This window comes from Apteryx rowi, unplaced genomic scaffold, assembly GCF_003343035.1.
Source record: "Apteryx rowi isolate R43461 unplaced genomic scaffold, aptRow1 scaffold_46, whole genome shotgun sequence".
Taxonomy (NCBI): Eukaryota; Metazoa; Chordata; class Aves; order Apterygiformes; family Apterygidae; genus Apteryx; species Apteryx rowi.
In genome coordinates, this window is record NW_020450716.1 from 2,685,983 (window position 1) to 2,712,223 (window position 26,241).

Genomic DNA, 26,241 nt, shown 5'->3' on the forward strand with positions numbered 1-26,241 from the left:
AAAAAAAAAAAGGGCTAGGGCATCATCCAAAATAAGCCATTTATTGTTCATTAATATAAAATGTATTCATATTTCTAGGAGGTGTCATATCCAGACCACTGTTCATCCAAATTTCTTGTATGATCTGCTCTCTGCGCTCTATTCTCTCAGCGAGGTCTGCAGCTTCTGTTGAATTATAACCTGAGTAAGAAGGTCTGTAAAGTCCTGCTATCTCATCCGGAAAGTCTGAATTGGAGGAATTCTCCTCCTCCTCCTCCTCCTCCTCATTTTCACTGTTCTCGTACGCTCCATCACTTTCTGGCACTAAGTGATCTTTCCTTTCGTGCAATTTCTGGAAGTCATTAGAGCATGACACATGGATCACCAAAGCACACAGCGTGAAGATTAAACCCACACAAACACTGGACACAAACAGTAGAGCGGCTCTTTCAAGGTGATCTGAAATTAGAAATCCAGTGCTTAAGCATTTTACAGACTCTGTCAAAGCCTAGCTCCAAAGAAGTCAGCTGTCATTTCCAAAGAGCACTGCATTATGCAGCCGCCGCGGTGGGGTGTTTTGGGGGTGGGTGGGTGGGAGGAGACCTATTCTGCCATGCACAGAAAGACTCTGCCCTTGGAAACCAAGCCCTGCCTTCTCTCTTTTAATTACTGTGCAAAAAGCCCAGCCTCTCAAGAACATTATATAGGAATAGCATTATCCCCCCTTTTTTTTTATTAGCAGTTTGCTGGCATTCTTAACCACCTACCAGGAATATACYGCCTTTTTCCAGCCATCCTGCCAAAGTGGGTCTTACCCGCTCGCAGAGAGGGCATGGGAAGGGAAAATTTATGCTTTGAGGAGCCACAGCAGCATCTCCAGCCCAGGGTGTGCAGGGAGTGTTTTTCCCTCCGCCAAACCCTGCGATGACTTCGCACTGGAGCGACAGGAGACACGGACCTGGAAACATCCCTTCTTGACGGGACGTGCAATCAAAGCCGAGCTGCTCGGGCTGTTTACAAAGAGGCTGCTGCTGGGTGGTGCGAGGGGCACTGGGGCTGCGGGGAGAGCTGCGCRGGGCAGCTGGTGCTGCCAGCGGGACGTGACAGCGTCGCCGTGCCCGCAGGGTACGGCCACCCGGCACTGGCCGGCACCTTGGCCAAGGCCTGTGGGCCTACGTGTGAAAAAGGCGCAGTTCCTGCCATTTTCTAGAAGAGCAGAAATCTCAGCTCCAGAACCACTCCTTTGCGTCAGCTTGTGCTCGCTGCCAAAATTCATGGGGAATTCTCCTGCGGTTTTAGAGATCTGGTGATCACAGATTTGCCTAAACAGAGTTTTATAGTGTTGCTAAGTCACAAAACCTGGCATGTCCCATACCAGAGATGGCTGTTTGTTTGGTTTTTTTTTACTGCTCCTCAATGATCCTTATATGTATGAAAACCAATGTTTCCAAAAATGGATGTCTCCATCTCCAGCACTGCTCCCAGATCAAGAACTGATTTTCAAAAATCCTGAACATCCAACAGTCCCCATTTAAAATACTCATTTAAAAAATCTTGGCTGCAGCCTCTAAAAGAGTTTGGATCCTTCAAGATGGAAAATATTCTATAAATATCAATTATGCTGTGATTGTCCCATCCACAAGACTGTGATTATATGGTAATAATACATTTACTATAAATACAGGATTACCAGTTGCRAGTTTCATGATTTCAGTCATGACTTTCTGATCCTCCCTTCTCCCACTCCCTCCACAATGCAAAGACCTAATGAACCAAACAATTTCAGTCTCATTTTCTTACCTCTAATGTATGCAAATGTAGCCAAGGAGCTGCTAACGATAATTCCTTCTTTCTTTGGAAGTCTTGACTCCCTTGGGTCAAAGTCGATACCTGTGACAACTGAGGAGGCAAAGCAACTTCAGCCACATCGCTTTGCTGTAGGAACTTTGCAGAATGTTAGACCAAGCAATGGTTGGTAAATAAAAGAAATATTGAAATAAAAGAAATATTAAAATAAAATAAATATAAAAATTAAAATTAAATCAAAAGAAGAGATAAAATATTGAAAATATTGAATACCTAGAAAATTGCAAAATTATTAAAGAATCTACTACCATGTGAAAACCCTTGCCAATTCCTTTAAGCCCTCTGAAATAATTTACTTTATTAAGCTTCATAGCTAATAAAAACAGACTTCCTAGCCCAGTCACTGCAGTACATTCCAGACAGTGATGATGGTGATATATATTAGCCATATATTCATTTTCTTTGCCTTTAAGAAGAGTAGGTGCTGGTATAACCCTTAAAAGGCTCTTCAGWCTGAAAGGACTGTAATTTCACTTTTACTCTTCCCACCTTTTGAGAAAAGTTAAGAAATAGCACATTCAGTCAAAACACAGTACATCTATACTCCCGTTTGGAGTGACACGTAAGCTGACTTAAGTAAAAGCTTCACAGTTCCTTGCATATGGTGTAAGACATATATGGCAGACAGCAGTGCTTTATGCGAGATCTTCCCTGTATATCCCCCTTATTATTTGTCTCTCTGTCATACCTGGAAGGCTTAACCAGGGATTAAGATCCCACTGAAGGTATTGCATGCACTTTCAATCATGGCTATGGCCTACGTATGATATATAAGGAGGAGATGCTCTGTCCTAAAAATCTTCAGCTCTGCGTCCGATCACATTAGCTAATTTTTTACTGAGAACAAACAGTTGAAAACAAGACATTTCTCTGCGCTTCTTGCACGGGTGTGCAGGAGCTCTGTGTGCCGGAGTACAGTCCTTTTCAGCTGTGTCCGTGGTGGCAGGCGTCCCTGAGCAGCTCCTCGCCCAGCCCGCTGAAGGCGAGCGCGCTCCTCGCCACCAACAGGCACTGGAAAAATCTTATGGTCTGTCCTCCAGCAAATGCGCCCATCGTTGCTACTAGAGTTTAAGCCGAGAGGACTCCCAGGCCTTTGGTCCGCACCGACTTTCTGGCCACGTAGCCCTGACTGCATGTCATTTAGCAGCCTTGCTGTGACAGCAGGGCCMCGGTGGCGTGGACCCCATCCTGTTCCTCGCCTGCCACGCTGCCCGCCGTGGTGAAGAGCAGCAGTTTCAGCACTTGGTCCGTTATCCCACCCCTGCCTCCCGCCGACCAAGCTCTGCTGTGGTAAAATGTCCCATTTCTGTTAAGGGCAAAGGATAGAAGTCAACCGCTTTTTCTTACACGCCGTACTTACCATCGTTCTGTGTCACTGTGGGCTTGCTATCAGTGACCAGTGGGTCGACAGCTGTAAGGATAAATTTAGGAACTAAAAAGGAGAAAGACAAATTGGGTACTGTCAGTGTTAGAAGCCAGAGCCCCAGTTAATCACCAGTCCCACCACTGGCCCATTTTACCCGGGTGTTTATGGCAGGGGCATCGCAGGGCCAGGCGGCGGGGCTCCGCTGCGCAGGGACTGGAGCGGGGGGCTCCGCGGGGGCGCAGGGCGAGCGAGCGCCGGCCCCGCTCTGCCACCCAGCTGGCGCGCAGACCTCGCCCGGGCGCTGCAGCTGGGCCGAGTGTCCTCGGGGCCCCCAAATGCTCCCTCGCCCGCTCGTGCTGGCGGCGTTTGCAGAGCTGCTGCGCGGCGCAACCCCAGGGCAGCGCTGAGTTTCTTATCCGCCTCGTACCCGTTCGGGCTGCTGCCAGCTGGGCTACCTTGACTTTTACTAACCTGCTTACGCTCTGACCCTGACAAATGCCCCAAAACCCAGACCGTTGGGACACATGCGCATGCCAGTAGAGTCAAGCAGGGCCCTGTGCACGTGGAGGCCAGTGGGCCATCCCCACCGCCACCGGTCAGGGTCAGCACGGGCAGGCAGGCCCGGGATGGGAAGCAGCAGGATAATTCACTTTAATTTTCAGAGAAATGTTTAAAATCTCGTGTGACATGCTCTGCAAACCCTCCAAAATGAACAGCTCTAGAGAAGGACGGTGCTCTGGGCTGGAGAGCTGTACTGGCTGGGACTGGGCTGGACATGTTCTCATTTAATTAATTTTTTACCCTTGGGAAGCTTTTGCACTCTTTTTAAAGGGATTAAAGAGAACTAAAAGAAGGAACATCATGTACATGTTCAGAGTTTGCATATTCTGTGTTAGATGAATGGGCCCTTCAGATATTCAGATCTTGGCATCTCTTCTCTGTATTATATGAAGGCAGATTGATAGATTTTCAGACCAATGTGAAGCAAAAAGTATGAAGCTCACCTCTATCCCACATAAAATGTTTGCCAATAAACAAACAGTGTTAAAAAAAGTTAAACTGAACAGAGGAGACTGAAGTTTGAGGCTTAGCATAGTTTTACTTTGAAAAATAACTAAAAATAGCACTTCTTTCTGAGCAGAACTTTTCTTTGTGTGTGGGCTCAAAGTCATAGCTGTTTCCTTTCCTGATGAAGGATTTTTTTCAGGACTTTTTACTCCTGTTTGTGATACAAAGACAACACAGATAGGGGAGAGTGAGCTAATTCCTATTTTGGCTTGCACCTCATCACAATTCTTAACTGTGTTGCAGCAGCAGATTTTTTTTCGGTGGTGCACGAGGCAGGAAGTGAACAGATTTGGTTGCTTCCAGACTGTCTTCTGAAGGTGCAGGCCCCTCTGTTACGAATGATATACTTGTGATAYGAGAGATTTAAAGTAACTGGATGACGGTGCACAAGGAATTCATGGTACTGCTTTTAGAAAGCCGCCTCCTGTTGAGCAGCAAGGGCCTGATCCCCAAAAGCACTTCCTTAAGCCTCTCCTTATGCAGCACGGTATAGGGGGCATGTTTAATTGTGGGCATATGGTTAACTGCTTTGCTGCTCAGAGGCTTGAAGTGCGAAGTCTGTAAGAGGTATGGAGTTCACAGCAAGAAGACAAGCTTCAGTAAATTACTGCTGGAGGAAGCATACTTGGACGAGCTTGCTGGGACTGTGAGCTTGTCCAGTCTTAGTGCCTTGATCTAGCACCTGGCGCACTCACGTCCAGCTCCTATGGATTCGCAGCCCTACAAAATCTCTCCCGCTCTAGGTCTCTGCACCACAGCTGCCAGCCCCAGTGGGATCGGGGGCAGCAGGACAGCACTTCCCTCTGCACCGGCCCTGTCCTCACGTACCCCATCCGGGAGGACACGCTGTTCCCAGCACTGCTGCGTGAGCCGATGCTCCTGTCGCGTGGCCTGGTGCCTAGGCTGGGCCTCCTTCACGTGAGCTGGTGCTGGTCCTGCTCCCCCTCCTCGGGGGAGCTTCCGAGGGCTCTGTTTCCTACAGGGTTGAATCCCTTCCCCATGGCTTCCCATTGGGTTTGAATGGCTCCGTAATTGGCCTGCGTATTGTAGGGGGATCTTTTTAATTCAAAATGGCCTGAACAAAAAAAGCTTCTGATTGCTTGCATTATTAATTTTTGTTATGGCTTTTGTTATGTTCTGCAGTCATTTCAGATGCACCTCACTTGAGTACTTTAATCAAGATAGGTTGTATCAGGTCGCTGAACAGAATAACTGATACCAGCAGAAGGAATTTTTTATCAAGATAACCGCATCTATATTAGAGCTTGTGCCAGAGTTACTATGTCAAGTAGGGCAGGAGCCAGTAACCTWCCGCAAGCTGCCAAAGGCAGCACGCAGACAGATTTTGAATGGCATCCAGGAAGTACAGCCACAGCTCTGGGAGTGGGGAGCTGTGTTTCCTCGGAGAGGCTCCTGAATTCCAGCCTCAGCATGAGACAGGAGATGTTACCCTGGGCGGACACKAGATGACTCTGAGAAGGTCATCTGGGGCACTGAGACTGTGAGAAACCAGCCTCTCCTGGCTCCTGCTAAGTTTTCACTAGCAGGAATTAACTCGGAAAAGAAAAATGCAGCCTGGCACACTAGCCCTAAAAGGTTGCTGACCTCTGAGGTAGGGAGTATGATTTTTTCACATTCCTGACTACGATGGAAATCCTTTTAAGTACGGTACAGCCCTCGGAGGATGTGATCTGGTCGGTTGTGTTCCTGTCACTTCAGAGGAAAGCCTATTTACCTTAGCTTGCAGGGAAGCATCAGGTTAGCAGGAACCTTCTAGTGAGGGGAAAGAATGTAAAATGTCACTCTGGGATACTCCCAAACTTTTTGCATGCTCACTAGATGATCTGTAAAATATTTAGACTTGCAAATCATTGGCTAATGCCTCAAATTGCTCAGCTCAGTAGGATTCAGCAGAAGAGTAAGCCTTCAAAATGTGCCAGCAACACACAAGAACACTATCTATTTATGATCTAGTTTTTGCAGAACTACTTCACTAAATAACACAAAGCACAACCTCAATGCAAACAAATGCTTTGTTTTCTATTATATGGGTGTGTAAGAAAGGACAATCTGTTATAACTATCCTTACTCTAATTAAACAGATTTCCATTAACTCATTCATATAGTTATTATAGCAYAGAGGAAACAGCACAATAATATTCTGTACTAGTGTGGAGACAGGTCTCCTCTTCAACAGTTATTGCACTGCCTCTCATCTGACAGCCAACACATGGGGAGACTGAAAAAAAATTCTCTTATGTCAGCAAGGAAACAGCTGGGGTTCATTTTCCTCTGATTTTCAGGTACACAACAATCTGATAAACAGTCCTACACTGCTGTTCCCAAAGGCACTTCTCAGATAGCCCATACCCTTTGACTACTACTTGCTAGAGATAGAGTGTAAGGACTCCATGATATGTCCCCACGGAGTGACTGCTGTGATTCCCTACAGACCGGAGGGAGATAGTGCCTGTCCAGAAAGGAGCAGGGCTGGCAGCTTTCCAAGCAGTCCAAGCAGTAACTTCATGAAAATTTGCAATCAATCACATGTCCTGTGGCTGAAGTAGAGAAATATGAGAGTCAATCAATCATCTCTGACCCTCACACCTCACCTCCATCCCACAGCTAGCCAGAGGCAGAAAGCAGAGGCTGCGGAAATCTGTTCAGGTCTTAAGCTAAAGAAATGCGTAGCCATTCCTAAAAGTAGGCAATACCTTAAAAAGCACTGCATTAAAGTTCTGCAGTCATTTTTCTCTCATCTTCATTCATATTATACTTTGCTGTCCCATAACCCTAACTGTAGGGAATTCTGTCTTCCCATGATGTAAACATATTAAGCAATGGTAAAGAGTATGAAGAGCTTTTCCCTCTTGTCTGAGGAATGAACTGTACTAGGCTTCAGTCTTGCAAGGGATGTATAATCTCAAACCTTCACTTTCAGTGAGTCTTTGCCTATCAGAAAGGAAATCCCTCTGCAAGGCTGAAGGCTGTAGGTATGCTCAGATGAATCAGATTTCAGGACAGGGCCCTGTACACAGTGCTTCAATTATGCTGGTGTGCTTTACCTGGGCTGGTGGCAGGCAATGGCAGATTGTTTTTCCTAGCTCTGTTGCCAGTGAATTCTATAGAGCACAATCTTATTTTGAGAGTATTTCTCAAAATAATAAGACACATATTTTGTATTTTATTGTAAATTGTATTTTTATAGAGAAAAATACTTAATGCCTGAATTTAGGTTAGATATAGCTCTGGCCATGGGATTGTTTACATGTTCACATATTTTGGGTATTTGTGTATGGCTATGTCACAGATTTTGTATGTTAAAAGGAAGGTTAGACTTAGACAGCCTCTGTGTTTGTGTGTGGGGAGGTATCTCCCTAGGTGTCTGCCATTTGGCATTGCTCTGCTCTGCCAGTAGAATAAGCGCTGCAAAATGATCATGCATTTGCTCTTACCACACGCATAGCTGACGTTAAGGTATTTTTTCACTCCAGGTAGGCACGGACTTCCAAAATCCTGGCTAGTGACAATAATTTTGCATCTCTGTTTCCCGTAACACCTTTTTGATAAAACTTCTAAGGCTGTGTAAGATAAACAGTCTGAAAAAAACAAAACCATAYAATAAATATACAACACTGATGGTATCAGAAATACTAGCTGCTACAAGCACAACTAGAGATACAAATCTGCTATTAATTTCAGGTATATGTTTGCCTGGGCAAGATTTCAGAATTAGGTCTTAGGATTTGTCTATGCAAGGAAGTCGGCATGCAATGATAATGTGAACTTGCAGCAAGCTAACTACCTCGTGTTGACTTCCACATGCAGGTTAAGGTTGTAGTAAGATTCATCTCAATCTACAAATGAGGTGCCCAGTATAAGTCATCTATTTTCCCTTCTTGGTGACTTGGGGGGGAAAAAAAAGTACACCCGGACAGCTCTTTATCTATCCCATCTTCAAGTGGGTGTGCAAATAAGGGGAGATGCAATGTTGTTTGCAGGTATCTCTCTCTCCCTGGGTTATCAAGATGATTTGACTGGATGCCTAATTTCAGTTGAAGTTTGGTGAGATCAATTTTTGTGTGTCACAATAGCTAGGGATACAGTGAAGGATACAGCGTAGGCTACAGTATTAAAGTTGACTTTCAATTCACTATGCCTGACACTGGTAGGAACCATTCTGCCATGGCAAAGAAATCAAAAGAGGCTCTGCTTTTAACCAGGCTATCATTTGGCTTCTTCCTCCCCTACCAAATTCAACACCGTCCTCGTAAGGCTGCTGTCACCAGCCATGCCTGCGCACCTAAAGCAACCTCAAAGGTACCTGCACTGTACTGTATTCATGTGCTAGTTATATCAGGTAACTCACTTTACTTTCAAAGCATCCTACACTACCTCTGACTTTGTGCACGCTAAGAACATCCATATGGCTGAATTTTTCCTTATGGACAAAGCATTAAGCGTGTGCAGTGTACGAGAACTGGCCTGGCTGAAATCTATACTTGCCTTTCAGTTGCTTGGACTTGGGATTTTTTTATTCAAGACATATGCCTTTTATCACAATTAAAAAAAAAMCCACAACCCCTAAATAAGCAGTATTTTACATCAAAGCTGAAATTATCTAAATGGGAAAGTTTGTGCGTCAGATAAACCTTTACAAATCTCCTTTAAAAAAGAATGTTTCTACATTTGATTTATTTCTCAGTATCCACATGCGCTAAACCCTGATCCACAAAGCAAAAACACCTGTTAGCTTTGTTTTTTAAACACAAAGTGTGCCCAAATCACAAGTCTGTAGCAAGTAGTATTTTTCTGACCCTGTCTGGTCCCAGTGTTACCTCAATTGTTTTGTGGACTTCAGTGGCTGATGGATATTTCTCATTCTAGTGTTCCCAGGTGGGGACTTTCTAGAAGTTGAAAACGTATTTCTCTTGGCACTAAAACAGTCCTTCTTCCTGTAATAAAATTCAGACAGGGATGGCACCTTGTCATCTTCTTCCAACTGCCTGAGCTCATTTGTGCTGCTTCAGAGGAAGGAGAAATAGTGTTCAAAAAGGTTTCTCAAATCAGTCTTGTTTGAAAAGAAAGTGGAGATTTGAGACTGGCATTCTTGACAAAGAAGATTCACCTTTAATATGTGAAAATGGGAAAGATTTGTGATTTTCACGGTTAATCCCTTGACACCTGCTAAATATCTGTGAATAAGTCACATACCTGAGTAGAGACATCAGGAGATACTGTGCTGATTTCTTTGTTTGAGAGAGAAATTGTGGGCTACCTTAGGATATGGATTTTTGGGAGCACAACTCTTGCTTTGGCTTTTTGGAGACCTAGAAACCTAATGCCTTGTGTCCTGGGAGGCTGCTTGGCACTCAAGGCTGGCTGAAAACATCAGAGTTGTGATTAAACAACTCAGCTGTTAGCTGAGCTAGTCTAGCTGTCAGCTAGTCTCTCTGGCCACCTTAGATGACTAAGAATATATCTGGGTGGACATTTTAGGCAGCCAGTAGCTTATTTTGGCAAGTACAAAAACAATTGAAGCATATCAGGAGGAACTATCAGATGATTCATATATGAATGGATTGGGAGCACAACAGCAATCTGACAAACTGAATTATGTTTTCTACAACCTTTTTCGTTCTTGGAGCTATTCAGCGTCTTATGTAACAGCAGGCTGTTGCCCTGATGGTTTTCTACAAATTCAGTAATACACTGAGTACGTGTTTTATTTTGCCTTTTTGCCCATGTTGCTGTGGGAGTTAATAGCTCCTTATCATCTATATACATGTTGAATTTGGCTACTCTACCTGAGGAGCCAGTCCTGGGAATGTGTCATGTGCCTGCAGGCTCTTGGCGGCCCAGTTTTTGGAGAACTTTCCAAGGCCTGCCTGGTGTCATGGGTGTGCAAATGTAAAACAAGGCTGGCTTGCTTTTGCAGGACAGCACAGTTGTTAACCAGAATGACCTATAACAAAAAAACCCCCATATTTAACAGCTACCTGTGGTCTATCAAGTATTTGGCCTTTGGTGATTTGGTCAAAAACTGTTTTAATTTTTTTCTCTCTGGYTTATGCTCTTGCAGCAGCTACAATGCTGGCTGAGCAATGAGTTCAGCTCGGAGGAATTCTGTGTGCTTAGTACTGAAAGCCACTTTTTCAAGGGTTGTAGCTTTGTCTGTCCAGTCTCCCACAAGCAGACACTACAGAAGCATATCTACAGAGAAGTCAGCTGTAGGGACACTCAAGCCAGATTCAGCCAAGCTTGCTTGGGGTCTAGTAACAAAGCAGCTGCAGCAGCGCAATGCTCACACTAGGAATAGCTTATCCTCCTGCTGGTCAAACACCTTACTGCAGTGTCTAGATGAGGAGAAAGTTCAGTCAGTGCTTAATTTTGAGTAAATGAGTGAATAGTTTCACTGAACAGTCCTTAACAAGTCACAAATCAGGAGATGAACATCAATATGTAATACGTCTTCTTCCTGAATGTCTAAGTAACTCTTGAACTAAGCTTACATTTATGGGGCTTGCTAAACTGGTACCGTATGTTTGAAATAAACTGCTTCTTGAATAGCACTTTCCTGGCATGCTGGAAGGAGGGGGTCATCCACCAGCAGTGGTAGAAAAGGCAGCAATGTACGGCTGGGAAAACACTTAATTCTTCAAACCTTCCTGTCAGAGTTGCCTGTTACATGCCAATAGTGTTGGTGGATTTTTTTGAAGTGGACGCTTATATGGGTGGCATGGAGATACAGGCAACAATAAGAGGTTTTTAACAAAGTAATAAACTATCAAATCTGACTGCAGCTATTTAACGGAGTAGAAAGCCTTATTTCTGAAGGAAAGGCTCTTTCAGCTCCCTAATTAGCTGTGTTCAGGAAAGTTTTGGCAAGCAAATGACATGCCGTAAATCATGTAGCCTTTAATGAGGAGCAATTTGTCTTCTGCTTTCTTAAAGTTTCTCTCAATTCAGATATTAGGAGCGTTCCTTCCCTTTCTTTCCATCCTACCACCCAAGACCTGCAGGTGATGGAATAGCCAGAGCCAGCCTTAGCGATTTGTGCCAAGCTTTGGCAACAACATCCTGTCACACCCTCTCCAACCATTACTAATTGCTGTCTTTTGCCACATCACTATGCACGGGACAGGCCTCAAGACACTGCAAGTAGGGGATGCACCTTAAATGTAGATCCATATTACRCAAAAAGTAACATGTCCGTGAAGGACTCGGGGAGCCCAAGTGAGGAACTCCTACTGCACTTTTCACTCCAACACTAGAGCCCAGCTGCACATTGTTTTCATCCCCAACTGCTGGCTTACAGTGCTTTATGTTTTCTGGGCTGTGTCTACCCTCAAAGGAATGAGGAGCTTGCTTTAAAAATCAAGTGAAAGCAAAGATTTCACACTACCAAATCAGGATGGCTTGTGCTTTGTGGAGCCCAAATATCAGCTCTGGGGATAAGAACTGACAGGGGGAAACTATGGAGTTCTGGAGCACACTAAGGCTGCAAACTCCTAAAGAAAGTTACCATAATAATATGGTAATTTATGCAAGAGCATGGTACAGAGGGTCCTGCCTATGCATCAGAAAAAGGCCATTTGAACTGCTAATTCTCGCAAAAACACACAATATGATGCATTTATGAAAAATGTTGCAGATATACCTTTATATTCCAGGGCCAAGCACTGTCAGTAAACAAGGTAGTATGATATGCTAAAAGTACTACGTATTGTTAGAACAGGCCATTTCATGGAAGTGACTACAGTATCAAGGCTTTCTAAAAAGCTGTACCTTCTCTCTCCCTCTCACAGTGTAGCAGCGGTTCCTGTGCTTGTTGCGAGGCTCTTGTAGTCTGCATGAGATTAGCCCATTATTTGGGTTTGTTTAAAACTGGGTCTGAGTTCAGAATTCAGTCTGTAAGTATTTGGCACAAAACCCTCACAACCTTTCTCTCCTTCTTGCATGTGCATACGCACAGACTAAGGGATCTATCTGCCAGCACAAATACAGAAGACAAGACACAATTGGAATTCTACGCTTGGTGACAGCAGGAAACAAACTCTCCCTGATCAAATGCTTTTGGCTTTGTTTTGTACAGTTCAGGTCTATACGTACAGAAATAAGTTAAAGGAGTTTCTTATTTTATTTTAAACTAAAGTGCCAAGAATACTTTTCCAAACAATTCAAAAATTTAAGCAAGAAAAACTTACACATAAGAAAAATCCTAAACTGATAGTAAAGGAAACATTAATGGACAAAATGGTAGGTGTCTGAACTTGCCGATAACTTCAAATAGCTGCTCAGCAGTGTGTGACCTTCCCCATTCACCTCAACAGAACATTAACTCRTCTCTAAAAATGAAGGCTGCTTTCTTCCTCCCTTCAAATATTCACTTCTCATCCTGCCACTGCTTCAGTCCTTCTCTTTTGGGGCCAATTTGACTTGGCAAGAGCTCTTGGAGTTGGGGTGTGCAATGACTCCTGGCAGCACCTCATAGAATGCAAAACATCTACTAAATTTCCCAGTTTGCTCAGGTGACATGGCCAAGGAACTTCTCACACCTGATGTCTCTGCATAGATAGAGTTGACTCAAGGCTTATTGTGGTGGAAGCAAAATTGAACGATTTTGTCCTCACCTTTGCACCCACAAAGTTCAGTTGACCATTGTAAGGTAGTGGCTCCCTGTGGACTATTCTCCCGTCCCCAAAGTGAGAAGGCACTACTGGCAAAAGCTGCAAAGGAAGATATGAACCTTTCTCATGTCCCTGAGCACTGGTACCACTACCGAAAAGTGGCTCTGCATCTACCCCACTCATGCTATCCCTCTGTGTGGTCCTACTGCCTTCTTCCCCTGGAGCACAGCCTGCCCTGCTCTTCCACAGAGTCCCTGAAGAAGAGGTCCTATGCTGCATTACTAACAAAACTCCTCTGCAGCCCCAGGTCTTCTCCATTCAGCAGTTTGCCTCTTGCACAACTGCCCACATGGCTTGTGTTTGAAATCAGCCCTTTAATTAGCTAGTAAATATATGGTAGGTAGAGGATGCTCAGGAAYAGAAGGGTAAACCTGCTGGCCCTGGGCCAGTGATACCTGTAATCTAGAAAGGACTTGGTCACGTTCTCTTCAGCAGCTCTGACCTAGCAATTCTTTCTTTTTCCYCTCACAGAGGACTGGGCTCATGGTTTCTGTTCATCTGCTAAGTGCTCCTTGAAGTGCCTGTATTTCAATGATGTGTAGTGTTTCCTAGATTCTGATTGCCTTACATGGTTTGTGATTTATGGCACTTAAAAGCATGACTCTAATAAATTCAGTGTATAAGTATTTCCAGATCTGCCTATAGTGGTACCTTTATTTCAGTCACATCTGCTCTCAGGAGAGCTACACATGGGACTCGCTGTCCATGTACACATGGAGTATACATCTCTTGGTACAAAAAAGAAGTCAAAAGCTTTTCAATCACTGTTAGTGAATAAGAGATGTAGACCCCTTGGATCTTTCGCAATATTGATACTAAAAAAAAAATCATGATATCACAAGATAGTTATATAACAAAATCATGGTATCTTGTTGGGTTTGAAGGCAGCTACAGGATTTTGAAAATCTCTCTTTCTTGCCTTGCTATCACCGATTCTTCTTAGTCCAATGTCATCTCGCAGGAAAGAGGTGATGAAGACAAAATCCAACCCCAGTGTACTTCATGCCATGGTGAAAGCTGTGATGGAAGTGTCTGAATTCTCCCCCCCTCTCATCCTCCCTAGAGTGTGAGACCCCACTTTCCAACACAACCCTCTCTTTTACCTGTTCTCATTTTATGGAGAACTGAAGTTACACAACTCAGGGCTCTGCTGGTCATTAATGCTTGGGGAAGTGCATGTCTGACCAGCTGGTGCACATTCAGGTAAAATTTCTGGGAGTTAGTTACATTCTAGTTTTCTAGCCTGCATGTTTCAGCTAGAGGACACCTACTACCAAGCCTTCTTTCAAGTACTTTCATGTATTAACACGAGTAATTTATGATTTGAGGAGTGTTTGTTGACCTGAATCTTCCTTGCATTCTCTATGGTAACCTGTGTTTTGGCAAGATCCTTTGTTTTCTTTTAGCCAATAAATCTCCTGTTTCCTCATGTACATGTTACTACAAATGTAAAAGAGAAAATAGTATGTCAGAAAAGACAATAAGTTACACAGGAACAGATGGCTACAGGCTCCTGCTTTGGTGGAGATCCACGGGGCGCAGCGGATACCTCTGCGCAGAACCATCTGTTACAAAAACTGTACTCAAAAAACTCTTATTTTTCTTGTCAATTTTTTTGTAATATTAGTGCAACAGGGAAATTGCTTTCTATAATTTCTGTAGCATTTTAACAGTGCTGGTGATTTGAATAGCTGCAGAAGCAGGCCACTGCTTGGAGTTCTTGATTACCATGCAAAGATCCAAAGATCTTATAACGGGAAATAAACCCCTGTGCTTCACGGAAATCTCCCACTTATGTTAGGAGCTTACTTTGCAGAAGAAACTTTTCCTAAAGGTAGATTATCCTAAAATGCCTGGAGGCACGATTTCATGCACTGTCCTTTGAAGTGGGTAACTGTGTCCACTCATAGGAATGACTGGTCTGGAGGAGAAGTTGTAGAGCAAGACCAGAGCCATGTAAAAATACCATTTTTCAGTTTGATGGTGAAAGTGAGAAAATGGGGAAAATGCTTTATATTGATTTAAGTGGAAAATGTCCTACATTTGGACAAATCCTCCTCTCCCTCAAACAATATTGAACCAGATGAGTTGTTCAAAGCACAACTTTTGATTTCTGGTCATTTTTAACAAAAGCAAAAGACATTTGGAAACGAAGGTGAAAGTTATATGTATAATTAAGTATCAGTCCTGGGACTGAAGTAATGGTGTTTTATTGGCTATGGTACATGTTAGAGAGTTTTTTGTGCTAGTAGTTCAAATTTTTACCCACATTCACATCCTCTCTCTATCTGAAACAGAACAGGGATTTGAATGCATGACTTCCATAACCCATCCTGCATGAGCCTTCCTTGGTGGCAGTCTCTTGCTAAAGCTGTTCCACTGCCTAGTATAAGCAAGACTTAACTGATCATTGGACCAGAGGGCAACTCTACTGTCTGTTGGTCAAAGGCTTTATCTAGCAGAGAAGACACCATGAATCCATTGCTCTTCTTCTTCCTCTGTATTGGAAATGGCACCTAGGCTACATTATTAAACTGGCTCAGAAAACTAGTTTGAAGAGGAGGCAGTCATGCTAAATGCTGAGCAGAGGCTCAGGATCCTATGAAATGCTGAGTGCTCATTGTGTTCAGAGGCCACACAGATATCACCAATAACAGGCATGGATTTATATACTTTATTTTTTACATGGAAAAGTGCCTTTATGCTAATGAAATTTTAGGTCTTCCTCTGTTTCCGTTGAAGCATAGCTCTGAGTATCTGTCAGTCGATTTGATAGTGTGTTCATAGAAAAGGGATAATTCAGAATACATCTGTCTCAGTCCAAAGCTGCTGTTTGTCATGAATTGCTTATCAGCTATACTACATGTAATGTAAGGTCACCAAAACCTTGAGAAGTATCTACTTAATTCAATACCCCATACTCCTAGCAGTACTACATCCAGTATGGATAGATGTAACACCGAGCTCAATGGGGGCTTGCTATACATGTTACTGGGCCCTACAGATGATTTCTCTCTTGGAGAGTACTGAAACAACTCCTCATATCTTCCCAGTAATTCAGCTAAAGAAATGGAAAGGCTTGAGCACTTCCTTAAGGCTGATGTACAAAGACGTGGGTAGAAACAACAATGGCTGTTAGCCGGAGCAGATTTAGCTTTTGGTGCAGATATATTACTATATGTGTACTCTCTGATTCTGGAATAAAGAGCAGCTGAAGTAAGTTTTCTAAATTGTCTTGAATCCTTAGAATAATCTTGACATTCAAATTACCATTACTTTTGCTGGGTGAAAGGTACACAGACACTTAAAAAGTCCTATTATGCACCCACTGGCATCTGTATGTGCTTAAATAACCACATAAATATGATTTAAGCTCCAGATGGCTAGATCTGGAGTCAACTAGATTTGATTTCTAAGTGCTAAATCTCTTGTGATAACTGGACATATAGTCTTAAATCACATAGGTGCTTTTGAAAATCATACTCATTGCAGAGAGTCACTGGCCCCAAGCAGGAAGAGGCCAACTACTTTCATTAAGTAATGGGAAATCTACATAAAGATCTACCTTATATAGATCTACCTTGTGTTTGTCTCAGTTTTATGCTGTCTCCTGTTACCATAGATTGCTTTACAGAAAAAGAGAGCAGCAACAGCCAGGGTATTGCTCAAGTGGTGCACATATGCTGGGGGCCATAGCAGAGAGTTTGCTGCTGTTCCAAATACTTTATTTATAATGGGAAACTTTATCCAATAAGAAGGGTTTGCAGTATTCTGATCTGTGAACTAGAGGTACTGACATTACAGGTAGACGAGCAATTTCAAGAGGTGAGTAAAGTGCAAGAAATTAATATGGTGGTAGCCTTTCTGGACCTGACTTCTGAGCTGACTGCACTCTCCTTTGAGTCTTACACTAAGGTCATCATTGGGAAGGATGTATGAGTCTTTCAGAAACCTGCTAAAATGTTTCCTCCACATTACAGATATGCATAGCTAGAGTCCCTCAAAGTCTGTGGGAAGGATTTCACAAGATAAGGCAGTGTGAACCACAGACCTGGCAATGTCCAGGCTAGATTGGCAATCCAAATCCATCACAAAATAATGAAAAAATAAATCTTTAGCTATCTCACAAAACCTCATGGAGCAGTTGGAAAGCATGGGATCACTGCACATGAGCCCTGATTTTTAATATATTACCTTAAAAGTTGAAGTATTAAAGAATTTGAAGAGCTCTGAAAGAAAGCAAAATTACTTAAAATGGAAACAAACCTAAGGTCCAAATCTCTGATGGAGTAAATCAGGGTAATCCATGGTTTTATGAATACAAAAATCTGGCATATTTGCATGAAGACTCTTTTATCTTCTTTTTGGTATTGGCATTTTAAATAGATTCTTGTACAAGAACAGAACACAACTTTCAGCCAATAAATTTTTAATAATATCTGTAAAGCTAAATAGAAACATTGGCTTGCAGACAAATGGCTTTTAAGACTAATTATTGATCTCTTCTTGATGTTCAGAGATGCTTCTTACAGATTTCACTTTAGCATGTTTCTCAGAAGTGAGCAAAAGTTCAGCCTTTGCAGAGGGCTGGCACCAGTCAGGCAAGTGCTTCCCTATGTGGTATTAAGGGATGTGAACAGCACACAGATCTTGYGCTGGCCTTCTCCATGGCATGAAAACTTACTTGCCAGCCACTGAACACATTCATACAAACATCAAGCACCTTCACAACCTCATGCTACTATCAGTTCAGATATTTAGTGAAAAGAATTGAGTCATCAGTCTTTAGTCATACATCAGCTGAGACTATAGGTTGAAGTCAATGACCGGTTATTGATGTAGACCATACAACTAGTTATAATGTTTTGGGTTCTGTCACCCATTTGAAAAGGGAGCACCCTGGGTCTGAAAGTGTTTATAGTCTGTGACCAAGGTGCCATTAATATTATTATTATTATTACTACTACTACAACTACTACTACTACTACTACTACTACTACTACTATTACTATTATTACTACTATTTCTATTCAGATCCTTTGGGATGCACCTGTGCGAGTAAACCAGCAGTGCCAGGGAATGTTCCTCACCCTGTAACTCTGTGCTCCATGCTGTTAAGTACAGCACCTGCACTTTTTTGGCCTGGGCCATCAACATCCTCCCAGCAATTCCCCATCACAGTTCAGGCTGGAGAGCAACCCCAAGAGGCAGTTTGCATGCAGTCATTCTGCTTTGGAGGGCAGGAGAATTTAATACTACATACACAGGCCATTTCCTGCCTGCTGGACTTAGTGCCAGAGAAAAGTCCCAGGCACATTTAATTTACTAGTATAATGTAGTCTTGGAGTCTGGTCATATAGCAGCATCTAAAGTGATGGACCCTGACCTAATGAGCTTGTCTTTACAATCTTAATTTAAGGCAAGGAACAGCCAGCAAAAATAGAGATCAGAGCAGACAACGTGTTGTGACACACTTGTTGCCTAATCATTGTCAGAAGTTGGAGGAAGAAGAAAGACGAAGAGTTGATATGTAGTATAAGTTGCTTAAATTTAAGATAGCCAAGAGAACTAGTTTTTACAGTTAATTATAGTATGGACTGATTAACTACAGCAACGGCTAATACTTTGCTACATTTCTTACACTATTTTTCTCCCTCATACTGGGCAATTTGTTTGAGTTTTAAAAATAAACTCTCATGTTTCAGTCACTGGCACTTCCAAAGTGCCATTGCTCTTGTGTCTGAAGTTTTCTCCCCTTCTTTTTCCCCTCCTCTGTGCAACCACTCAGAGAAAGTTGTATCAACAGCGTAAAAACCTACCAAACGGGGGGACACGTTCCATTTCTGTCGAGCAGATGTTCTTTTTGTGTGCCAATCTGCCATAGGTGGCAGAGTAGATGATAAGGAACTTCGACTCCTGACAATGGAGTTTCAGCTCCTGGTTTTCACATGCTGATTTGGTTTTGTATTCAGCTAAAATAGAAGCAAATAACAATATGGTAGCATGAGGCAATTTACTCAGCTGGACTGTTAATAGCATATAGCAGCATGACAGAAAACAGCTTTTCTATAAGTTCTGTTGTGAGTGAAATGTGGCACAATTACAACCAGACACAAAGCCAATAGCAAAATGGAGTGTTTTCTCCAACTAAATTGTTCCCTTATAACCATCCAAAGCCTCCAGCTCCTTTTTAAAATGAATTAAAAAATTAACTTTTGCCAGCCTCCTCTCCCAGTGGAACAGCCTCCCCCATTCCCGCCTGATTTCCTGGCCTGCTCTCCACAGCCGTTCAGTACGAGAAACCTCACGCTTCCCTTCTGTTTCTCCCAAGGACAATGTTGCATTCTACGCCTATTTTAAACATCTGCCCAAGTGCTGAGAGCCTCCAAMCACTCATCAATCATGGGGGTGGCTGGCAGCGCCCAGTGCCACAGCGTGCGGCACAGAGCGAGCGCTGAAGAATGGGAGGCACAAAGGCAGGGGATGGGCTAGATATCCTGAGCCAGAGAGTGGTCTCAGCTACATCCATCTCACTCCACCAAGGTCAGTGGGTTTCCCTGGGCGGGACTCTCCCGCAAAGGCTCATTTGAAAGTCCTGCTGACAAAGCAACGGGAATCAGGAGCCTGAGAAAAATACATCCTCCCTTTCCCATTTGGCACAGGCACACGGGCAACCGCCTCAGCGCAGAGGTAGGTAAATCAGTGAGATTATCTTTTAGACAGTGGGGTTTATGCCACCTAGGGCACCTCTGGATAAAATCTGCTGCCTGGCCAAAGAGGTCTCTTTCTCATCTAAGCAGCCTCTTTGCTTGTAGCATTTAACACTCAAGTCTTCTCAGCCTAGGTATGGTGGCAAACCCTTTTTAGCGTGGATAAGGCCAGGGAGAAGAGTTTAGTCTGCTCCATTTCATGTCTTTCAGAAATGTGAAAACAGGAAAAGGAGGTGCCTGAGCTGAGCAGGGTCAAAGGGAAATCTTATTGTTRCCAACTGGTATTGCTGTGAGTGGAGTGCGGGTGTTGGTGCTAAAAGAACTAGAGAGAGGAAAAACTCTATCTATTCAATGAAGAAAACAAAATTAGTTCACTTAGAATAGAATAAATACAAAAATGCTTGATTTTTAATGATAATGCCATCTCTTTAGCACTCACAGTTTTTAAAAACACTTGACCTGCTGCAGATTGTTACTTCTGCAGAGGTACCCTTTGCGCTAGTCCATGAGGATCATGCCAAGAAATAGGGGCTCGGACACAAGGGCTGACAGCCTAAAGCTGGGCTGTGTGTCTGCACAGCTGGGCTCTGTGGTTGCTGGAGAGGCTGTGGAAGTACAAACAAAAGAAACAAACCCTTAAGTGATATAGGGTGAGACAAGGATAAAAATACAACAGAGACCTCTGCAGAGATAGAGCAACAAACAGAAATACAAACTTTCTACATGAGATGAAAAACTAAGGGATTCAGGAAATCGCTTAAGTGTCTGCTTCAAGGCAAGGAGATTCTAGCATATGCCTAAAGTTACACTCAAGTGATTTCCTGAGTGAGGATGTTTTCTACAATTAGGCCTAACAATCTCAGTATCGTACTTAGGAATATAAATTTCCTGTCAAATGAGATCATGTAATTTGCACTGGAACTGACCATCTCCCTCAATTCTGAGGCAGCACTTGCTGTCAAATATACTTTTGACCAGCTTTGGTAAAACTCACATCACATAATATTATATATTGAAACTAGCTCATTTGCAGTGGGAAAAATATTGTGCCCTAAAACAGTAACAAAGAGGATCACAACCCACTATTGATTAGTAAAGAGAGATTTCTAATGACACAGATACAGCTATGATATGCAAATACATATACTATTAACAATGCAATAATTTTAATCTGGAAAAAAAAAAGTAAACTGTAAAATAATACAGATTAAAATGTTAAGTTTTAGACACATTTTTATTTTTCTGAAGATTCGCCCAGTAAATCTCTCTGAGAATCACGAGCTAGTGCTTTGCCAAAGGTAAGAACCATTCCGGTATTTTTGCTTTTACTTCATTACTCTGCATAAATTGGCCCTTCAGCTTGCTGTGCCACCCCTGTTCCTATTCCACCAATGATGTCAACCTTAATGCTCTGATTAAAGAAAATACCTTTTGTGCTTTCTCCTTCAGCTGTGGGATGGTATTTCTGAGTTGGCTTGTGAACCTACCCATAAATCATCATTCAAATATTTTCTTTGGGACCCATTTCTGGCACATGGGAGATTAGCTGCCAAAGAAAGCAGAGTGCCTGGGCAACTGGGGCTTGTTTGCAAGTATAATAGCAACAACAACAACAACAACAACAAGAAAACAATTAAAAACCATCAATAAATGAAACTTCATCATGATTGTCCGTCCCAATCTTTCTAACACTCTTCTCATGTTTAAAAAGTGTATTAGCTTTGAGGCAGGATTCGTCCCTTTATATATCAATGTCAATCACCTGTATAGAATACAGGCAATGCTATAATAAAAACAGCCACACACGTGTATCCCCCAGGGATTATTCTAGAAACGGTAGGCAGTGACAGAGGCTTTGAAAGTTTCTAAGGTTTGGTTCTACCCTGTTAGGCATTTTTGCTCATTCCTTATTATCGTATAATCTTGTTCATCATTTGGATCCTTAGCACAAACATCCATTTTTGTTATTTATTTACCTCTATGTTTCTACCTTGCCATTGCCATCTCTATAAACATAATTTCCAAAACATTTTTCCTCTCTAGTCTGATGTCTGACATTTGATTCTGACAAATTACACTGGTCATTAAACTGGCAGCAAGCACACTGAAGTTGTAAGCACAATGGTGAGCTAAAGTAAAATAGAAAAAAAAACAATTTGCTATTAATCTAAGAGTCTCAAAACTTCACACGGATTTATGCAAAGCCTTGCGCAGTGGCATTCTAACCAAAATAAACAATGAAACACACATAAAAACACATTCGCCTGATGTGGATTACTTACTAGGTTTGCATTTAAAGGAGACAAGGAGGAATTTAGTGGTTCCTGGACATAGATCAGGTCCAAAAACCCGACTATTGACAAGGAGCTGGCAGGATCTCAGGTTTTGGCATTCGTCCAGTACTTTCTAGAACAATGGGCAAAAAGGATAGTCTTGAAAACAAGATATGAAGCTATACAGCAATGAGAACACTTAATCATATTTTGTTCTAAACAGGAGAAAAATCATTCTTTCACAGTTTTTTGGCCATAAAAACATAGGTAACAGTTGTGTCACAGGATTGAGGCCACATGTCTACTGGGCTTTGAGCCCTGGATGAGTTTATGCATATACATACATAACAACTTTATCAACTTGCTGGGTTTTGTTACTTTTCCCTCTGTCACCAACCAGGCAGTCAAATGTCACTGTGTGCCCACCACCTCAGTGGTGTTTTGGACTCAGTGCAGAGTCTAAAACAGGTGAGAGCACGCTCAGCCTCCAGTCTTTTCACAGATGTGCCTGAGGCACACATGCATCTTCCTGACAATATTCACGGGAGTGGGACATAGAGCTGAAGAGTGGTAACAAACAACTCAAAAAGGGGACTTTTTAACCATTTCATCTCGCTTCAGTTTACCATGCCCTGTAATACCTTAATTTGAAAGAGTTCTAGACTTGGTGTGCTTAGCTATACTTAAGCACGCACCTAACTTTAAGCCATATGGATGCTGTCTAAGGGGCACTCAATAGGGGACTTCTCTTGCTTGCAGTTATACACATGATTAAGTATTTACTTGACTTGCTGCTAGAACCAATTTCAGAATTGGTTTGACTGGCTGATACAGATGTGTGTCTGTCTGTCCTAAGTCGGCTTGATTTTTTTAAATGCTGTTTTAAGGCCACATCTACCCCAGATTTTTTTGCCCAGCAGTATACCATGGTTCTCATCRTGCTGCTTCACTGGGAGTGGCAATGGAAGGAGGACAGTAGAAAGGCCACCATGTGTCATGTGGACCTGCTCCAAGTCCAGCAAAAGGACTGAGAACTCGTAGTGCCAGAAGCTTGCTCACACTAGCGTTCCTACTTCATCAGYGCTTTTGGAGCTGTAGCAATGATAGTGAGGGTGGGAAAAAATAACAATGCTGTCTGAGATGAGTCTGAGGCCACTGTTAATAGTCACAAGCTGAAGCATTTAAGAAAACAGTTTAAATGGGTAAGCAATGTACTTATGAAATTGCTGTTCACATTCAAAACCCAGTTTAGAGAGGGCTTTCTACACACTATTTTTGAATAATCTGTGTTGTGCCCATGATTCTTGATGATCAAAATCACTGCAGACTGTGATATGGAGTGCATTGTCTCTGGGTCAGCCAAACCATAACAGGAGTAATTGTAAGATACCATTCTCTGTTATTTTTAGGTATCCCCATAAAATCCATGGGAAACTTTTCTGGTTCCTCATCAGAAAGGGTCTCAGTCATGCCAAGAGGCCTAATCACAAATTTACCACTGTGGTTAGCACAAGCTACACTCTTGTGTCCAGGCTCAGAGAGTTGGCAGTGGTTGAATCTCCTCTCTCATCCCTGGAAGCCATCCCTCCCAAGCAGAAATGATACACATTGGCAACACATTGCAGTGATCCTATACCACTCTCATCTTTTTGTCCCCCTCCATAGAAGAAGAGGACTTGCATCCAACACTTCTTGAGGATTAAGTGCACGTTAAAGAGTTTAAAAGGGAAGAAAAAGCACAGCAGACTTAATTTGATCACTCAATTCTTCTTTTAAAATGTCGCAAGTCAAACAAATAACTCCTCCTTAATTTGGGATTGTTCAAAAACAGGCCAGGGAAATGGAGTTACATCACGAGTAAGCGGGGATAGCTGTCCCCTACTGAATCACCTTCTGTTTGCACCTGAGCTGAACCATCTTCTGTGCATTTGTTTGTATTCTCCTTTACTTAATGCAAAGAGCAGTCACATTTTCTATCATGTTGCTGTGCAAAAACACGCAGCCATGAAAGCAAACAATGATACCCGTACTGAGATAGCACTGTGCTATTAATATCTCGGAACAGATCGAACTTTGTTGTGATCCTTTTAATAAGAGGTCACTGTATAAAATGCCTGTTATGCTTCCTCCTATCTGCAGGATAACATCATGCCTGATTATGCAGATTGCAGATACGGTTCCAAAGGGAAGGGGAGGGGGGGATGAGATCACTGGTGCTCTTTTCTAAGAAATCAGTTTACAGGATATGTCTCTTCTCCTTGACAGAACCGGAAATCCCCGAGATGCAGAGCATTCATATCTCTAACGTTTGTGGCCTTGTCAAAATGCTTTCAGGTCTTTGATCATTCACAGTGCCTGAATGTTGATGATGGTTTATACAACAGTTATCCCATGCTGTGTTTATTATACTCAAGGGGAAGAACTGTCCATGGAGATCTTAAAGGCACTCAAGACTCACAGTCCCAAAATAATCATAGGTGTCACTCCACTGTAGTCAGTAAAATGACATCAAGGATGCATCTGGCCTACAGTTTTTAGTGGAGAGCTGTACTTTCACATGGCCAAAGGTCATGTCTGGAATGTCTTTAGAAGCTGCAGTACAGCATGTGCAAGCCACACTTACAGAACTGCCCTAACATTATTTCTGGAGAGAGCATATTACACCCAAACCATTTTGTTAAACCCTTCAGCTCACTAGTGTTGGGAACAGAGATACTGTGTTGTCAAGAGGCAAAGTGCCAGCTACAAGCACAAATGCTTCAAGGAAGCAAAGGTTCTGTAATGCATTTACAACAGCTTCACTGATAGAATGTGTTCAGATTCCACTGACTTCCCATTTTTGCAGTTATTTGTTGTATTGGGCCTGAGATTGGACCTTTTCACTACAATGAAACAAGCTTTTGACAGCAGTGTAAGCCAGACCTAAGTCTTGTTAAAAAGTCTCCATAGCAGAAAGTAATAATTTATGAAATGTAAGGCCCAGGAAGCAAACCATAAGGTATTACTGATAAAAGCCCTGTATTCATGGAAATGTAGGTGGCTGCAGAAGTGCTTAGGATCTGCTATTTAGCTGTCACTGAGCCTTTTTAATGATTGAAGACATGCATTGAACAAGCCAAACTCCTGCTAGAATGCCACTATATTTGGTGCATTTGTAACCCAGCCATGTCAGGTGTGTATCCTCTCCTGGGGATAAGGACGGCCTGTGTGATGGATTAAGATTGGCCTACTCAGTCACGACCCAGTCCTTGATTAGAAGGGAACTGATTACACTAAAGACCATTGAGAATGGGGTTTTCAAAGGAAGGCTTATTGAAACAGAAGGAAACCCACAAAGCTGTTCACAAGCCTATGGGAATATTGAAAGGTATGTGATTGATACCTCCTGCTGGTCAGATGAACTCCTTCTCATGTAATACTTTGCATGACAAATGGACAGAAATACGATGTCATTTCATTCAACATTGTGAATACTTGCAGTTTACATACAGTATAGCTCACCACATGGAAATCTTTAAAAACATTTTGCATGAAGAACCTTTACAACATGTGATACCTGCAAAGAAGTGGGTGCCACACAGCTTATGGGTTCTGTCATCCTGGTTTCAGGCTGCTGGGTACTACACATTTGGTAGTCTTGCCCGTAAAATGCTGACTGAACACTTATTGTTGAATGCCGAGGACAGTGCAGACTCAAATGTTCCCCATCGCAGGCATAGGCAGTGTGATTTTGCAGAAGTTTGGTTAGGTAACCTAGAAAATATTTAACTGTGTTACAACTAGTACAGGAAATGTTAAGCTCATTAGGTAATATGAAAACCACAATCAGTCTCCGGAAAGGGCACCGTAGCCAASGTTGGAAGTATGGCCTGCTGCCACACCACGCAGTTCTATGAATGGGTCAACCTTTACGTCAGGCCTGAAAAGACAACAGGTCGCGGCACYGTGATCCAGTAAGTGGCAGTGAGTCAGAGCTGTACCAGTACTCCAGCAGCAGCACAGTGACGGAGATGTAATTTCACAGACAACAAATGGTCTTAGGCCCTTGTCATTTGTGGTTACTAACGATCCCAGGGCATGTTCTCGAAAGTAGGAAGGGCTATTACTTGGTTTTGTGGCCTAGACACCTTCATTCCAACTGGTTAAGGTATTCTTTGCAGCTTGCCTTAAACTGACGTTTTGTATTTCCAGGTCCCTAGGTAGTTGTGCTTCACACAAGTGATGATTAAAGTGATTCTCTGTATATAGTTGAATTACATGCTAGGATAACTGAGAAGAAAGGCAGCCCA

General features: G+C 42.7%; 1 protein-coding gene across 2 annotated transcripts; it reads right to left on the reverse strand.

Moving 5' to 3' along the window:
- Positions 1 to 40: 40 nt before the first annotated feature.
- On the reverse strand, positions 41 to 25,629 carry EVA1C (eva-1 homolog C). Of its 2 annotated transcripts, none has more exons than XM_026077672.1 (7): positions 25,509 to 25,629; positions 21,962 to 22,085; positions 18,789 to 18,941; positions 7,735 to 7,878; positions 3,197 to 3,277; positions 1,780 to 1,869; positions 41 to 438 (listed from the first exon to the last, which is right to left on the reverse strand). In XM_026077672.1, the coding sequence occupies exons 1-7, from the start codon at positions 25,578 to 25,580 to the stop codon at positions 41 to 43; spliced, it is 1,062 nt and encodes a 353-aa protein (XP_025933457.1). In that variant the 5' UTR covers positions 25,581 to 25,629. The 2 variants fall into 2 exon arrangements, with proteins under 2 accessions (XP_025933457.1, XP_025933455.1); XM_026077670.1 differs by having other exon boundaries at positions 1,780 to 1,878; positions 3,206 to 3,277; positions 25,509 to 25,628.
- Between the last annotated feature and the right edge of the window lie 612 nt (positions 25,630 to 26,241).

Excerpts from the sequence above, each read along its gene's own strand:
- EVA1C (XM_026077672.1), bottom strand. The coding sequence starts at position 25,580 with ATGTGTAGTACCCAGCAGCCTGAAACCAGGATGACAGAACCCATAAGC. Across the intron at positions 1,870-3,196 it reads ACAGAACGATGGTAAGTACG|GTATCGACTTTGACCCAAGG; the intron begins GCGTGTAAGAAA and ends CAGTTGTCACAG. Across the intron at positions 439-1,779 it reads TACATTTGCATACATTAGAG|ATCACCTTGAAAGAGCCGCT; the intron begins GTAAGAAAATGA and ends TTCTAATTTCAG.